The sequence below is a fragment of the Manacus vitellinus genome, unplaced genomic scaffold (genome assembly GCF_001715985.3).
Source record: "Manacus vitellinus isolate BGI_N305 unplaced genomic scaffold, ASM171598v3 scaffold_11_pilon, whole genome shotgun sequence".
Taxonomy (NCBI): domain Eukaryota; kingdom Metazoa; phylum Chordata; class Aves; order Passeriformes; family Pipridae; genus Manacus; species Manacus vitellinus.
The window spans coordinates 2,039,726-2,056,762 of NW_021938895.1; the positions used below are offsets into that span (position 1 = coordinate 2,039,726).

General features: G+C 42.3%; 2 protein-coding genes across 2 annotated transcripts in view; both read left to right on the forward strand.

Annotated features, from left to right (window-relative positions):
• RUNX2 (RUNX family transcription factor 2) overlaps positions 1-6,195 on the forward strand; it is an 83,979-nt gene extending 77,784 nt beyond the window's left edge. Inside the window, exon 6 of the mRNA XM_029965765.1 lies at positions 5,717-6,195. Within this exon, the coding sequence (XP_029821625.1) occupies positions 5,717-6,195 (479 nt within the window). The remainder of the gene's footprint in view (positions 1-5,716) is intronic.
• A 3,554-nt stretch (positions 6,196-9,749) lies between these two features.
• Positions 9,750-17,037, forward strand: part of LOC115308114 (predicted GPI-anchored protein 58) — a 67,972-nt gene continuing 60,684 nt past the window's right edge. The window contains exons 1-2 of the mRNA XM_029965766.1: positions 9,750-9,823; positions 10,195-10,220. Of these exons, the coding sequence (XP_029821626.1) occupies positions 9,750-9,823; positions 10,195-10,220 (100 nt within the window). The remainder of the gene's footprint in view (positions 9,824-10,194; positions 10,221-17,037) is intronic.

Below are 17,037 nucleotides of genomic sequence, written 5' to 3' on the forward strand. Positions count from 1 at the left end.
TCTCTGTGTCACCTACAGCACAATTTCTGTTCTGTCTGTAGCCTTATGTTCAGACCTGTGATCCCAATGGTTTCAGCTGCAGCTGGGAACATTTAGCGCACGTGCAAATCAGAAGCCAACATCTTTGCTGCACACAGAAAATGAGAGAAGTGAAAATGGGATTTGGAGAGATTTCAACTGAGTCATGTAGGAGCCATGTGGCAAAAACACATATAAAATCCAGTTAACTCAGGAAATAATTGGGTCTCTCTCACCTCGTTCACTTCACCCCTTCTGATTTCTTGGAGCAGTGGATTTTGGGGATCTATAGACAACAGTCTTCTCTGTTCTTCAGCTGAGATACATCTCCAAAGGTGGTCAGCTTGGGAGGGTTCATGGAAAAGGAATAGCGTCTTGTGTAGTTGAATGCTGTGTTGTGCATATGGAGAAGTAACTTAAATGCTGGTGTTTCCTAACTTTCTCACTCTTCACGTGGTAACCTCAATAACATCCTTTTGTTTGTCCCTAGTTGTGTTTATAGTTTCTCAGATTTCTAAAAAAAGCAAACCCCAAATAACCTTGCCTTTCCAAATTTTTCTTTGCAATACTATACAAACACCCATGGACTCCTTTCACTCAGGCTCTGCCATTCCAATGAGTGGAGCCATTGATGGACCAATCCTTCATGGGGCTGGCATGGGGATGGGTGGCAACGTCCCTGTGTTTCAGCAATATTTGCAGAAAAAGGGCTGAGATTTGGGACTCTGGTATTTCATTCCAGTCTCTAGACAAGTGTCTTTGTAGGGGCACAGACTCTTCTGCCCATTTTTAGTCAGAATGCTTATGATTTGTTCATATTTGGCTGGATTTTCATGGCAACATCTCTCATACAAAAACCACTCCTATTCCAAAGTTCAAGTCCTTACTTCAAAGCATGGAACTGGTACAGCTTTTCAAAGGAAGGCTCCTCAGAGTTTAAGATTAGTAAAACAATATATTTTTCCCAGCAGAAGAGTTTCAGCTGAAATTTTAAAAACAAATAAATGCATAAATCACAATTTAGACCGAGACAGACGCCCAGCATGGACAATTTCAGCCAGAACATTTAAAGTTTAGCAAAGCTGTAAGAGACTGAAAATGGTCTCATCATGTGAAGTGTGTGGCATGCTCCATCCGAGGAGATATTATCAGCTGTAAGCAATCCAGGCTGCACATATAATTCATAGATGTAGATGTTTAGGAAGGAAAAAACAATTTTAATGGGTCCATTGCTACAATGTCCCAGCCTGAATTGAACTATTGAACAAAAAATCAACAAAATCTAGTATCAACTTCAGTGAATGTCTTAACACTGAAGCTCCCCAAAACACAAGTGAATAATTTAGCTACTGATAAATATATTTAACCATATATAGATGAATTTCCTTTTCAGTGAGTCTTGAACACAGCATCACTATTTTCGTGCATCCAATGGTTATGCATTGATGGGCTAGAAATTTCCCTATGAAACATATGCAGTAAGCCAAGGGGGCTTTTTTTTTTGGTAGTCACCTTATAGTGACTTATAGCCACCTTATATGACAAAGCAAATTGCAATATTTGTAACTTATAAAATTATCCTGTAGCCCTTTAGAGTAGATATCAGCTTGCTGTACCCACAAGGAGTTAATCTGTCTGCAGTACATTATGATCTGTAATAACTGGAAGCGATTGGCCGAAATGCTGTAAACCTGACAGAAATTTTTTGCCCGATTTTCTGCAAACCACGAGCACAGCTTATTAGTTGAGACCTGAGCATTAATTGGCATTAGCTGGCATTTGTAAACTGCAGAAGAGAAACGACCACGGCACGCATGCAGCTGTGAATGGTAGAGCTGCAAAGCTGCAACAGGTAAAACTGTGTCCTAAGTGCGAACGCAAAACCGTTTGAGTTGGCTGCTGGCAAATGCCCATGTCTAGGGATTTTAATGAGTGCATCAAAATCAAAATAAGTGAAACCACATGGAATTTTAATTGTTCTTATTCTAAATACGAAACACACTGAAGCAGTATTCTTGAATCTGGGATGTTAGCATATATATTGGCATGTTAACATGACCACTTTTCTGTTCTAAACGTATAGCTCTCAGAAAACTGGAGTGCCAGGTTACATTAGGGAGGAATCAGCTTGGAAGATTTAAAAATAGTTTAACTTGGACTCATTCAGATGTAAAATGGTTTGCTTTTTTCAAAAATATGCCTTTTTAATTTTATTTTTTTTATTGCTAAGCAAAACAGCCAGCTGATGACACTATGTAGCAAAAGATCACTTGCTGTGCTTCTTGCCGTGTCTCTCTTTCTGGAGGCATAATATAAAGTCTTTCCTCTTTACACAAGTGTGGTTTCATCATGTTGTGGCCACGATGTAGGGCAGAGGGTCTGTGCTTCATCCATTTAATGCAAGCTATCATGAGAGTGGGAATTCACAGATGCAAATGGTTTTCTTGCTCTGACAGCAGAAAAATTAGCATAAATCTTTAATCCTGCTGGGGAGAGGAATAAATAAGTTATTATAATATTATAATTATTATATTATGAGTTATATACTTGCACTGTCATGTTACTGTATTGCTGATCAACATCGCTGTTTGTGCACAACTAGATACAAAGATGGGTGCCATACCCAGTAGAACTATTTATCATTCCAGTCCAGCATAGAGCTAAACATGTATAGATGAATAGTCATCCGGGGTTTCCAAGTTAGAGCCAAAATCAACCTTAACATGAGGAGTTAGCACAGAGAAAGGAGGTGGAGGGTGAAAATGCATCAGCAGGATTGCATAGCAGTGAGGATGGCAAGAACCTGAGGTGTAGAGCTGGCTTTTTTGTAAGTTTCACTTAGAAATGAGACTTTCAAACAGGCATCTCAGAGAACTTCTCCTGATCTCCAAAAATATCTTTGCCCAGTGGAGGTACATAAGGCTGGGAACAAGTGGCAGCCTTATGCAGGGAGTTATGGAGACAGCAAAAGGTGTTTGGGCAAGAGGGGAGTTGGAGAAGTGAGTGTGCAGGAGCTGTGCAGACACAACCATGGGTGAGATAAGACAGGGTTATGGTTATTTGGCCTTTGGGTAAATAGGATTGTGCTTTACAAGCAACAGTAAAAACAAACAAGTGTGGATTTACTATGGTATGTAACGAGGTCTGTAGCCCCACATTCGAAATGCCTACGTGTGATGTGCACGTTCCCAGTGATTCGATGCAGACATGATCTCTTGGCAACACCCATACAGATAATATTTGGATCTAGCCCTGAGAGGGAGATTGCCTTTTAATGTGTAAAACTGCTTGGAGAGTTTGTTACTAAGAAAAAAAAGGTATTGATTGCAAAGAAACTGAAAATAGTGATGTTCTTCTACACCCTTACACTCATACCTTTGGTTGTAAAAATCCTGTTTAGCTTCTATCAGGGTAAACTAAGAGCAATTCTGTTCATGTTGGGAGAGTTGCAACAACAATAATAAAAAAAAAGGAGTATAAGCAGCAGCAGATTGAAACTCAGTATTTTGAGCAGCTGGGGAAATTATGTTCTAACCTTATATATCCAGATACATATCAGACCTGTTCACAATATAAAGGATAGTGTTCCAAAATTACAGCTTTGAATCTGGGTGGTATTGCCTCTGGCTATTGTTTGCAGTTGGGAACGAAAGGAGTTGCATCAAGTAGTAGAGTGTTTGCTGTAAAGGTACAAGTTATATTACATTCCATGGCGCTGTGGTTGGAGGGGTTGATGATGGAGACAGACCCATTCACCCGTAGGTCACTGATTCAGTCCCTGATAAAGATAATAGTAATCACATTGTCATCAGAGTTTAGAATGGGCTTTTACTGCCCATTTAAAGCTCTGTACTCAATATCTTTTGAGATGGTAGATTATAAACCCCCAGGTTTCGGGGTGATTTGGATACTTAGCTGGCTGTGGCCTGGGTCCTCCAGCCTGAACCCAAACTGTGCTTGAGCTTTACCCCGCTTCTGCTTTTAAATGTCATTGTAGGCATGGGTTCAATGAGCTGGGAGAACAGGAGAGAATATAGTGATCTAAATCCCAAAATGTGCCACACAAGCTGACAGGGGCTGTTGAGTCTGTGGCTTGTGGCAGCAACAACCATTGTGGATGCTATAGGAGGCCAAGGGCAGAAGGGCTGTAGGGACTTTCTTTCTACACAGCAGTATCATCAAGTCAGATCTGAAGCCTGTCCACAAGGAAAATAAGTGCTTCATTTTAAACTGAAGATACACAGAGTTTTTCAGTGTTTAGCACATTAATTTGGCATCTAGAAGATGCTGTATTTTCCTTTTAGTTAAATCAGGTTCAGTAGGTTGAAAAAGAGGTGAGTGAACCCCTGGATCTGTAGGACTGTAAAGCTGTAGAAGTTTAGGTGGGAAGTGCAAGGAGGGTCCATTTGATTTCATAATTTTCCCCTTTTAGTTACACCCTGCTCTTTCCATCTCTTTATAAATATGTGTATATGTGTCTGCTGCATACTGGCCCATGCATTTGCCTCCTCCTGCTCTGTGCTTCTGCATTAGGCTTTCCCTCTTTCCCCCTGTCCCTTTTCCCACACCCTCTTTGTTTTCCACTTTTCTGGCTCCCAGTACGAGCTTTCACCATCTTTTTCTTCTGCTCCTGTCCATCCCACGGTCTCCCAAGCACATCACCCAACTACTAACGTTTGCTTTCCAGTTCTGCTCCAAAGCTTTGGATGTTTGATGTGGGATTAGAAATTAGCCAAAATGAGTTTACCCATCCCTGTTTTGCGTTAGACTCCAATTCACAGCGTTACCATCCAGACATGCACAGTAGCCATAAACTGTGTGGTCTTTTTTTTTTTTTTCAACCAGACTGCAGTGACTACATATGAAAACAACTTTTTTCAATGGCAAAAAGAGTGTCGGGCTTGTAATTTTCCATCAACTGCTCTGAAAAGTAAAATCTGCATCTTTGCTATCAGCGCAGTGGCTTTGCCCGTCCTTCAGATGCAGCAAACAGCATTTTTCAGCCAAAGGAAGCAGCTGAACACATTCTCACCTAAATAAATTATTTAAGGCAAGAAGTGGGTCTTAATCACCTCCAGTTTAACTCTCCTGGTGTCAGTGGTACAGTTAACTCGGTGTTGCCAGCTCTTGTAGCTTTATTACAAGTTGCATGATAATTTCTGCTTTTCTGGAAATGCCAGCTCCTGACAGCCTGTGCTGAATCTCAGCTTTTGTGTGCAACCAGACTTGAGTTTCTTGAGAGGCTCTAGCAAAAATCCAGAGATATGTAACCCTCAAAGCTCCGAAACCAGAAGGCAAATCAACTCCAAATCCACCTTTCTATTTTTGGCTCTATTTCAATCCCTTGATTTCAGAGAATTTTTTTCCCCCTTTCTTTTTTTGGCTCTTTTTCAATCTCTTGATATTAGAGGTTTTTTTTTCCCTGACCTGACTCGTGGCCTTTGAACACTTCAGGTTGGCAATGCTGCTCCCTCCATTGGCATCAGTGGAGTTAGACCACGGATGAGTTTGGCCCAGCGCTTGTAGAAGACAGATGTATGACTCTGTTCCTTGCAATGTATTGCTTGATGTGATCTGCTGTTCTCTTGGGGGCCAAAAGAAGTGGGTTATCTTAGAAAAATAAAATTCTATCATCACTTGATACAAAAAATGGTATTTACAGAATTGTTTTCCCCCGTCTTTTGTTATAATTTTTTAGGTGCTTCAGAGCTGGGCCCATTTTCAGATCCCAGGCAGTTCACAAGCATTTCATCCCTCACTGAGAGCCGCTTCTCCAACCCACGAATGCACTATCCAGCCACCTTTACCTATACACCGCCAGTCACCTCAGGCATGTCACTGGGTATGTCCGCAACCACTCACTACCACACCTACCTACCACCACCCTACCCCGGCTCTTCCCAAAACCAAAGTGGACCTTTCCAGACCAGCAGCACTCCATATCTCTACTATGGCACTTCGTCAGGATCATACCAGTTCCCCATGGTGCCGGGAGGGGACCGCTCCCCTTCCAGGATGCTCCCGCCGTGCACCACCACGTCCAACGGCAGCACGCTGCTAAACCCTAACTTGCCCACCCAGAGTGACGGGGTGGAGGCGGATGGCAGCCACAGCAGCTCCCCAACCGTCTTGAATTCTAGTGGCAGGATGGATGAGTCCGTTTGGAGGCCGTACTGAGATTTCTTCCATAGCCGGCCCGACCTCCGCAAGCCAAAAAAAAAAAACAAAACAAACACCAAACGGTCGACTAACTACGAAGTGCCTGTTTTTGGGGTTTTTTTCTTTTTCTTTAAAAAACAAAAAAATTTTACCAATATGTGCAACTGTGTAGACGGGATGATAATGGCCATAAATAACACAAGAGTTACCAACACACCACAACCCATGTTTCAGATTATGTGAATCAAAGCACATATTTTCTTTTTTTCCCCCTTGGAACCATTTTATATTTAAAATGTACTTTCTCCACACACAAAATCACCCCCTCCTTTTTTTTTTTCTTTTTTTTCCCCCTTCCTTTTCCCCTCCCCCCCAAGAGTTTTGTAATAACTAGTGAGTTACTTTTGCCAACGAGGAGAGAACGGACTCCCCGGCTATCAGGAGAAACATGGTGATGCAAGGCAAAGGCTGCATTCCCTTTTATTTTAATAAAAAAACCCCAAACTAACCATGAACTCCAGATACAGTTGCAATCATACAACGTATGGGACCCTCTCCACACCCGTAGTGCAATTCACCTGGCTTGTATTGGTGCACATAAAAAGGAAAGCAAGGAGCGAGTTGCTTCCATTTTGCCATGATCCATTCAGACGAAAACAGCTGTCCCAAAAAACTCTGCCCAAGCCTTGCTGCGGATAACGGTTGGAACTTCTCTTTGTTCACTGCTTTTTTGGTTTGTTTTCGGGTACTTAAAGAGAATGAGTTTTCAAGTTAGGTGAGCCAACCCCAGGGTTTCCTTTTTGCTTTTGTATCCCCTCATTTTGCCTTTGATTAGCCAAAAACCAAAAATAACAACCAAAACCTTGAAAAACGAAAAAACAAAATGTTATTACTTATGCAAAATATGAGAATGGCAATATATATTACTAGAGCCAAAATGGTATACATAGTATTTGTGTTCAGCTATGTTCTCTTTTTATTTTCTTTTTTAAATTATAAATGTGTAAAATTTGAGGTTGTTTGCTAACGTGAATCATCATATAACTTTAAAAGAATATTTATAATTATTTAATGACATTTGGACCCTTTAAACATTTCTTAATGTAATGATATATTGACTTCGGTCTCTAAAAGTGTTTTTTGTTTTTTTGGTTTTTTTACTTATTACATTTCTGTGATGGTGTAAACCTCAAACCTTTACCCAACTCTGAAAAGCAGTTCCAGTGTGAACCAGTTTACAATGTGACTTAAAAATGACAAACCCAACCCAAATGCATCCACATCAAATGATTTTGGATGTAGGATCTTTTTATATAACTTATGAAGGAAATATTGTGTTTAAAATATTTTTATTAGCTGTCTGGTTGCCTTCAACACAGTCTTGCCTTTTAATCAGTAGTTGTGGAGACACTGGAAAAATGGTAGGAAGGATGAAATATTTTCCACCCTTCCCCTAATTTCTTCTTCTCCTAGGATTTTTCTCAGAACTTCAAAATTTGAAAAGATTCATATTTAAAATGGTCTATTTTGACAGCATAATTTGGATTTCAGAAGGGTTGTTGTCTTTTTTTTCCCCAAAGAAAAATTAAAACTGTTCAAGGACCGTATTTTTGCAAATAATGAATTGTTAAATATCTCAAGAAATGGGATTAAGGGAGAAATGGTGAAACATTTTCCCCTCCCCTTGCAATTTCAGCCCACTCAGTGGAATGAAAAGATTCCAAACTTGAGACAGAAGCTGCCTGGTAGCGAGTCACCGCCCGTTAGCATTAAATGCGGGAGCCATACGGATGATGTGGTGGCTCTGAAGCTGGTGTGGCTGTTGCTGTGTTAGAGGGACAAGCCCAAGGGCAGCAGTACTTACCTCTGCAGAAGCTGAAAATCTAAACTCACCTTAAAAGCTGCTCTAGTGCTCCCAGACGTGATACAGGGAGAACAGATTGCACCCAAAACCCTTGGCCAGCCTGCTGCCAAACTGTCCTGCGGAGGGGCCCAAATTTTGTCCAGCCCAGGGCAGCAATATCAAACAGGGAGGTGACATGGCAACAGCTGGATGTGGTGGGAGCTGAACCACCTGCCCCACGCTCTCCCCAAACAGGTGATGTTAAGCCTGGTTTAGTGGGATGTTTGGCACGTGCTGGTGGGCTTGGCTGGTGCCTCCTCCTTCTAGTCCTTTAGTCACTGCTCTCTGCAGCCCCCTCAGGGGCTGGAGGCCTCCAAGCTGCTCCTTGGGTGTTCTTTGGCTCCCTCCAAAGTATTGCAATAAACCAACAGTGGGCACAGCCATTACAAAGCCAGACACCACCCCTACTGCTCGTTAATAGCGAAGCTGTTGAACGAGTTTCCATTAGCATGGTACATCCCTCCAATCTGCGTGACGACGTGCTCTTAAAAACAATAAATTAATAAAAAGTCTTTGCCTTCTAAAGGTTGTATACCAAGTATGCTTAAAGTATAAGTAAGACACTTTGTTTTTCTTCTAATACTTAGTTTTCCTTCAAAGATGGAAGCTGTAATTGATTCTATTTATTGTTGGTTTGTGGTAGCTTGAAGCATACCACTGTCCATTTATTTGTAACTGTAAAGTAACGTTTGTTAGTCTCAGCAGCACTTAAAAAGCCAGTGTCTGGTTACACATTTCAGTTTTGTTTTTTGTTTAGTAAGCAAGAGAAAAAGAGATGTACTGCCAGTGCAAGCTGTTTCCTATTTAATAAAAGGTACTATATTTGTACATTATTTGTTATTGCTGAGAAGGGCTTTTTAAGGTTTACTGTATGCATATTAAGTAATTTTTAGGGTGCTTTTGTGTTGAAATGTTGTTAAGAGTGGCTGCAGGCAGCAACCCAGATTTTCTTTTTTTTTTTTCTCTCTCTTTTTCTTTTTTTTTTTTTTTTTCAGACTTTGTTGTAAAATTCAAGCACTTGGTTTTTGTTTCTGGATAAATCCAGCACAGACCAGATTTTTTTGTTTTGCCCAATACCGACAGGACTCTGTTTGTGTCCCCGCGGTTTTTCAACTGGACCATTAGGGACAGACGTTGAAAACGTTTTCTCCGCCCGGTCGAGGCACGAGTGCCTGATCCAACTGATCCGTGCCCTCGGCTGACCCGACTCTGCCTGCTTGAGATAGGAAGGAAAGGATTTTCTAAGTACCTGCAGACAGAGGAGCACCAGCCTCTTGACTTTCAGTAGCTCCTGAACCCTCCCGGTGCCTTTGGAAAATCTCTCCTCGTACATCAGGCTGGTCGTGGAGGGAGCTTGTACAAGCTGAGGCAGAGATGCTCACCAAAGCTTTCAGAAAATGCTTTTGAGTTCACTTGGAAATGCTCTTGAAACAGGATGTCAGACAAAAAACCCCAACCACCTGGTGCTATGTAGTGAATCCTATCAGTTTATTGGAGCTTTTGTGAGGTACTTGGCATTGCAGGAGTTTTCCCAAAGGTACGACAGCCCTTCCCTCGGGGCAGTGGCAATCTTTGGCACCAGTCATAGATTTAAAGATAAAAAATGGCCTTTTTCTACAGTTCAGTTCTCTTATCCTACCAAAGATTTACTTCCAGCACAAAAGGCACGATGTCCCTTTTGCCAAATGGAGGATTAAAGCCTCCTCTCCCTCCTCCTAAGGGTAACCAGATCGGGGGCAGCCGGTAGGGACGGATGAGTAAAGCAAATTATTTACCCCACAGCATCACTTGTGTGGCATTTGTTGTTTACTTTAAAAGACCAGCTGCTGTGTCTTTCTTAGCATTGAACTTTTTTTGCCAGCAGTCCCCTGAGCAAAGATTGACCAGTTTCCGCAGGTACCATCTGGAGTGGGGAGAATTTTGCACTTTCACCCTGAGCAAAGCGAGGCTCAGCCCCTCACCGGGCTGCAGCGCCAGCAAGCCATGAGCAAAAGCAATAATTAAACCTGGATCAGCCATGAGCTGAAAGAAGCCCCATTCTCTGCCCCCCTGAATTTCTTCTTGTTTTTAAATAGAATGCATTTCAGTTTAACATTTTCTGAGAACTTTTTTAGATGTTTGTTTACTTCCATGTTTACAGGTAACTCTTTGCTTTTTTTTTAATGCAATACTTTTAAGTATATCAGCCAAAACCATACTTTTACAGTAACTTTAGGTAATATGAGTGACATTCCAATTTTTTTTTGTTGTTAATATGCTTTACCAATCTTGAACTTCTGCTGGAACAAAATATTTGTAGCATTTTGTGTAAATACAAGCTTTAATTTTTTATTTTTTCAAATGCTGTCACCCGAGATTTGCTTTTCATGCACATATTGTACAAACACACTCTGCTTTATGCCACAGACGATGATTGTGGATCAGTTTACTTCAACTTCAAAGGGACTATTTGTATTGTATGTTGCAACTGTAAATTGAATTGTTTGGCATTTTCTCATGATTGTAATATTAATTTGAAGTTTTAATTTCATTTTCAATAAAATGGCTTTTTTTTTTGTTAATGTTCTTCTACGCTTCTTTTTCTTCCTTGTCTCCTCTTGGCACCAGGCAGGGTAAAGCAAGCACAGGGTAGGACACGGTACTGGCCCCATCAATTAAATATAACAAGCAAGTTTCCAGGCCTTTGTGTGGTAAAGAACATCTTCTAAAACTGATCTCAAATGTTGCTTCTTTTTCTGAGCCTGCAAACTATCAAAACCTGTGTTTCTTAGAGAAGTGCAAACTGCTCTTTCTTGCTGCATCATTAACTCTGAAACCTATCAGTTGACATTAGCTATGACATTCTGGTGCTAAGAGGGCTGTGGGCAGAGTTTGAAGTACAGGGAAAACCAGGATTTCCAAACTGGGAGGGAGGGATTGGGATTTATGACACTTTTCCAGGATGAGGCTTGATCCATCCCCACCTCTTCCTGGTCAGACCTGAGGAATGTAGTTACAGATAATCTTGTGATTTGCATGGCCTGAGGAAAGAATAGTTTTCAAGCAGCAAAAAATATATGGATTGGGAGGGGACTGAGGGAGGAGGCTATTTTTCCTCCAGCTTAGTGTCAGGGGTAGGAGGAGATGCATCTAATGAAGGTGAGGTTAAGTTCACCTGAGGCTGCCTGCAGGAGGAGAGGACAGGAATTGTTTGCAAGCTTGTTCCTGATCTCATATTAAGTTCTTGTCCTTCTTAGCTATTTCTTGAGTCTACAAAAGAGAAATAGTAGCAAAGAGAGGTGTGAGGTTCTGATCATTTCAAGAAACCTTTGTCTCTGGAGTCTAAATGTCAGTGACACTGATTTTGGGAGCTCTGTTGGTTTTACCATGGACCTACACATTCGTTATGTGGTGTTTTAACCTTGCAATAATATTTGAGGATCTTCAAGAGTGTTTTCATTCCAATTCATAATCTGAGTCCTGATTTTAGGGAAGCTTGATCCAAGAGTGAGGAACCAAGCAAACCAATCAACACTTGGTGATGTAGTTACTCTATAATTTTTTTCTGGGGGACTTGTGCTACAAACATTAGTGCTAAGACTTTCTGTTTCCCTCTGGCACACAGATTAATTTAGCTATTCTTCCTTTCACGATCACTTAATCCAGATTCTCATCTATGAAAAGAAACAATTTTCCTTCATTTTGTGTGATGGAGTGATGGAACAGGGGCCTTGAGAGATTGTGACACTTCTGTCCTTGGAAGTTTACAGGACCCAACTGCATAAAACATGGAGCAACCTGGTCTGACCCCAGGAATTGAGGATGCTTGAGCAGGAGATTGGGCTGGAGACCTCCCATGGTTCCTTCCTAATTATCCCATGGCCCTGTAAGGCAGGCTGGGAGCTGCCTGCTACAGGTTGCTGTCTGAGATAAAAAGTGCTTGCGTGACTGTATGGAGAGCAAATATTCAGTTAAATGCAATCTGAATAAAGTGGTTGGACAGGATTAAATTTGTGTATAGGCAGGTTATTGAGGAGTTACAGTGATCCCTCTGTCTTTTCACAGAATCATAGAATGGTTTGGGTTGAAAGGGACCTTAAAGATCAATTTTTGTTGGTTTCTGGCACATTTCTCTGGGATGTCTACAGCAGTCATAGTCCGAAAAAGGGCTGGAAGAGCCAAACCATCCCTCTGATCCAGTACAGCAGTTCCTGGTCAAGTATCATACTGGGAATGTTGCTTTTGATTTTTTGCTTCATTTACCCTTCTGTAGCTTGTGAAGGTGACTCTCTTGCCTTAGCCAGAAATCAAACACTCGAGGCAAAATGACCACCACTGGCCAACACGGAGGACAGCCCCTTACAGAGATATGTGGAGCAGTGGGGGGAGATAAAACTCAAAGCACTTTAGGAGAGAAGATTTAGAGACATTTCCTGCAAGTGGTGATGACTGTTCTCTTCCCCATCTTTTTGGTGTCAGTAAATATCTTCTGTGTTTTGGGTTGTGAGTGCTGAACATCAGCTTTGGATGACTGGAGTCAGACCTTGCTGGTCCCACACAGTCCTGCACTGCCTCTCTCTGCTGGCCTTGGTTTTAACTTTCTAATTTCCTGTGGCTGTGAGCAACACCAGAGGGACTCAGAGCAGGCCTGTTTTTGTGCCTAAAGCAAGCTCTTGGGGAGAGGTGGGGGTGAGAAGGAGCAGGGTCTGACCAAGCCCTATGCTGGCACCAATTAAAAATTTCATCAAGCAGTTTACTGGGGAAAAGGAGGAAATAACTTCAGTTATATATCTAAGGATTGATATGAACTATCTAGTTACCTTCTGCCTGGTCAGGAGGAAATGAATCAATATTTTGGGGTGAAATCCCTCCCTTGAGTTACTGCTCATGGATGGACAATATTCTGCCTAAGTCACAGCAGCTCTGCAGCATGGGGGAGGACACACTGGTCATATATTTGGGTAGGGGTGTAGTGAGGGTGTCCAGCTCAGGCACTCACCACTCAGCTGAATGCTTGCAGAGGACCGACTAAGATTGTTATTCCTCAGAAACATTTGTTAGGTGGGTTAAAAGTAATAAGCAAATCCACTAGAAACCCATAATCCTTGGACAGGTGATGTAGACGACCATGGAAGTTAAAATACTGGGAGCAGGTTGAGAATTTCTGCTCAACATCTTCAACAAAAGTTTTAGCACAAGCTTAAAGCAAAAAAAAAATTAAATATTTAACTTGGGCCTTCTGTGATTATCTTTTCCCTGTAGATCTTCTGGTGCAATGTCAGTCTGGGATGAATGGAGCTGTTCCCAGGAGGATTCTTTGTGATACTTGTATGTCTTTGGAGGGGGGGACCTCAGCATTTACCCCACTGGGAATAGGAAACTGTTGGCCTCACTAGTGGATAAGGCTGTGAGATACAAAGAGAGCAAAGCCCAAACTTCCAAAAGCTTCTGATGATCTGATGTAGTAACTTGGGACCCACAACATAATTTAAAATTGAAGTTCTCAGGCCTGCCTTGCTACTCTCATGCACATTTATTGCATATTTTACTTAGGGTAAATGCAACCTACATTTCTTGTGTTGACTGTGTTACCTAAATAACAAGCAGACTTGAATTTCCCTACTGCAGTTATGTGAGAGAATAAAAAAAAATCCCTATAGGTATATTTTAAGAACTTGTAAAGATGAAACAAATTAGTAGCTGGGAAATTGCAGCATCATCTATGATTCTCCAAATGACTTGGGACTCCTTATGCCTCAGTTTCCCTAAATATAGATCAGGGAATTTATTATTTCCCTACTTTGTCAGGGTGTCCCGTGGACTCAGTGTTTACAGAGAGCTTTGGACTTTTGTTGTTGTTGTTGTTTAGCTTTTTTTCACTACAAATCCAATGTTTGGTCTCACGCCATTGGATAGTGTCCTTTGAAACAGCACATTTCTAAACCACATGTTTAGAAAAATTGACCCAGTTTCCAGACTGCTGATCTGGTCAAATAACAATGTGGAGTTAAGGCCAAGTTGTGCTGTCTCAACAGATTTACTCTGAATTTGTGGTGGGGCAGGAAAAAAAGCAGAGATCGCTGCAATCCGTGGAGGCAGCCCTTGGCCGCTCCCTCCCAGCAGCTCGCTCGGGACAAGCAGCTGGAGCTTTGTGGGATGTCCCAACACTTAGAGAAAAGCAAACAACCCATGTTAAAGCTGATATGCTGCAGCAACTTGCCAGTGATTAATGTTTACCACGAGGCCAAATTCAGCTGGTGATTACGCCAGTGGAGATCAGCTGAAGTCCCTCTATTAATAGCCCCGCGGTTTTGGACGCCAGCATTTTCCTACCCGTAAGTGTGGGTGTTATCAATGAAGGGTCACTGAAGTGCTGGTTGGAAGGAGTCTCAGTTGGTCTCCCAGTTCAAGGGAGGCTCAATGCAGTACCACTGGCACCAGATCCTCTCAGCAAGGCTGTGCCCAGCAAGTCTTGGTATCTTCTAAGTGTGGAGATGGAGCCGGGATTTCAGCATCCCCAACCTTCCCCTGATATCCACCCCCCGGCCCTTCAAAGTGCAGAAGGTAACTTTTTCCCCAACTTCTGGTTTAGGGATTGGGTTTGTTCCTGCCTCTGGCTTTGGACACAAAAGGTGCAATAAGGGTTTAAAACCTTGTTGCACATCTATAGGACTCCAGTGCTAGGTGACCTCTCCTTTCTCCTTCATTTGTATTCAGAGAATCACAGAATGGTTTAGATAGGAAGAGGCCTTAAAGACCATCTTGTTCCAAACCCCTGCCATGGGTAGGGACACCTTCTGCTAGATCATGTTGCTCCAAGCCCTGCCCAGCCCGGCCTTGAACATTTCCAGGGATGGGGCAGCCACAGTTTCTCTGGGCAACCTGTGCCAGGGCCTCACCACCCTCACAGGGAAGAATTTCTTCCTAATATCTAATCTATCCTGCCTTCTTTCAATTTAAAGCCATCCCCCCTTGTTCTGTCTCTCCAGGCCCTTGTCAAAAGTCCCTCTCCAGCCCTCTAATAGCCCCTTTAGGTGCTGGAAGGCTGTAGCTGTTCCTCCAGACTGTGACTTTAGAGCACTATTAAAAATAAAGTCGAACCCTAAACACAAAGGCAGCTCCTCAACCCCCCTCCCACTCCCCTCACCCCCTCCGCCCCCCCAGCTTGTTTACTTTTTGATTTCCGCAGCTGGAAAAAGAAGTCCTTGGTAGCTGAAAATGATGCTGTTACTTCCAAATGCTGTGAGACAGCTTCTCCCAGGAAAGCACAATTTTTATTCCTGCTCCAGGGTGTGCGAGGCTGGTTAGCAAATATGAGGAAACAGGAAAGAAAGACTGCAACAGAAGGGATAAAAAACCCAAATAATCCAGACTGATCTTGGGAAACCTGGATGCAAAGGATCTTTGTCCGTTTATTACCAGTAGTGGTGTTCTCCTTAAAGAGCAAGATGTTCTCATCTTTTAATAATAGCCAGGCCAGATGCTGAAGTCTCTCCTGCAAATACTGTATAAGTGAGAAGGAGAACAGCTGATTTCTGTTAAGATGAATACACCAGGAGGATAAGCCAAAAAAAGTATGAGAAACCTCCAGAGGTCTGTCTTTGCAACACCGCTTGGCAGCTGCATCTCAAAGTCGGGACTGAAAATCCAGCCTGTGCTTCTGTCCCTCCGCTGATCTGTCGCTGTGAGTGGAGCAGCAATTCCTGCACCACATGGGAGTTTGGAGCAGTGCTGGAAGGGATTTCCCCCTCTGTTTTAAAGAACTGCAAAATTCACAGCTTTTGTGGAGCTGTAGAAAGTATCAGGCGACCAGGAATTTGCTTGACTTACTCCTTGCCATAGAAAATGGTTCCATGCTGAGTTGGGGCCAGTGGTATAAAATGGCATTTTTGTTCCATCTTTTTTTGTACTTTCCCTTCTGCCCTGTTTTTGTTCTCAGTCTTTTTTATTAGTCTGGAAGAGACTAATTCAAAGTCCTAGATAAAGACGGGATTGGAGTTTTATAAGGCATTATATTGGGCATTAAGGAAGATGCTTCTGCCTCTCCCCACACTACCCCTTCAATCATCTTTTCCTTATGTTCAACCCAGAAACTGTATTTCCGTTGGGGCAGGGATCTTTGAACTCAAAGTAAGATCACTCATGTTTGTAGTATGTTTATAGGTATTGGATGGAAAGTGTTAGAGAAAAGGAGGGTACATGGTGATGTGATATTGCATTTGTGTAATGGGGCAATGCCCAAGAAAAAAAGAAACTGTGTATCATGGCCACACATTTTTCTCATATGCTGAATGGCAGTCCTCGAAAACAGTTCCTAGAAACCAGAAAAAAACCCATTGTGAAACATCGAGGGAGAACTCATCCAATGTTTAGGATTGCTGGCTAATGACTGCAGATAAAGATGTTTATGGAGAACTTGTGTAACCCTTTTCCTTGCCAACGAGAGAAGGTTTGGTACGTGCTGTTTCAAACCTCCCTGTCTCCGCCTGACCAAGAGAATCCCCCCAATTGCTATTTTCATAAGTTTACAACTAGGAACTCATTTTGGTTGCTCCATTTAACAGGGCACAGGGTCATATATTTTTTCTGTGCAGTGCATTTGTTTATAAAAGATACTTTTTGGGGCATGGTCATGTTAAGACTGGCATTTTGTTTATTGTGGGCATCTGTCCTGGAGCAGCTCACCAGCTCCTCCATGATGGAAAATACCAACAGATAATGTGCTGATGAACTGCAGCATTACCTGGTTACCGTGGATTTACAGATCCAGGTGTGTGTGGCATAGAGGGACAGACCCTGCTCCCACTATGTGTTGGCAGTGCCTGTGATGAAGGATGGACATAGAATCTTCTACCTATGGCATGTTCTCCATGCTGGGGCAATGGGCAACTCAGAGACACCTGCCTGTATCAGGTCTCACCATCTGGAGAAAAGAAAAAATACAGAGAGAATTTAGGTCATCTGCAGCGTGACAACCT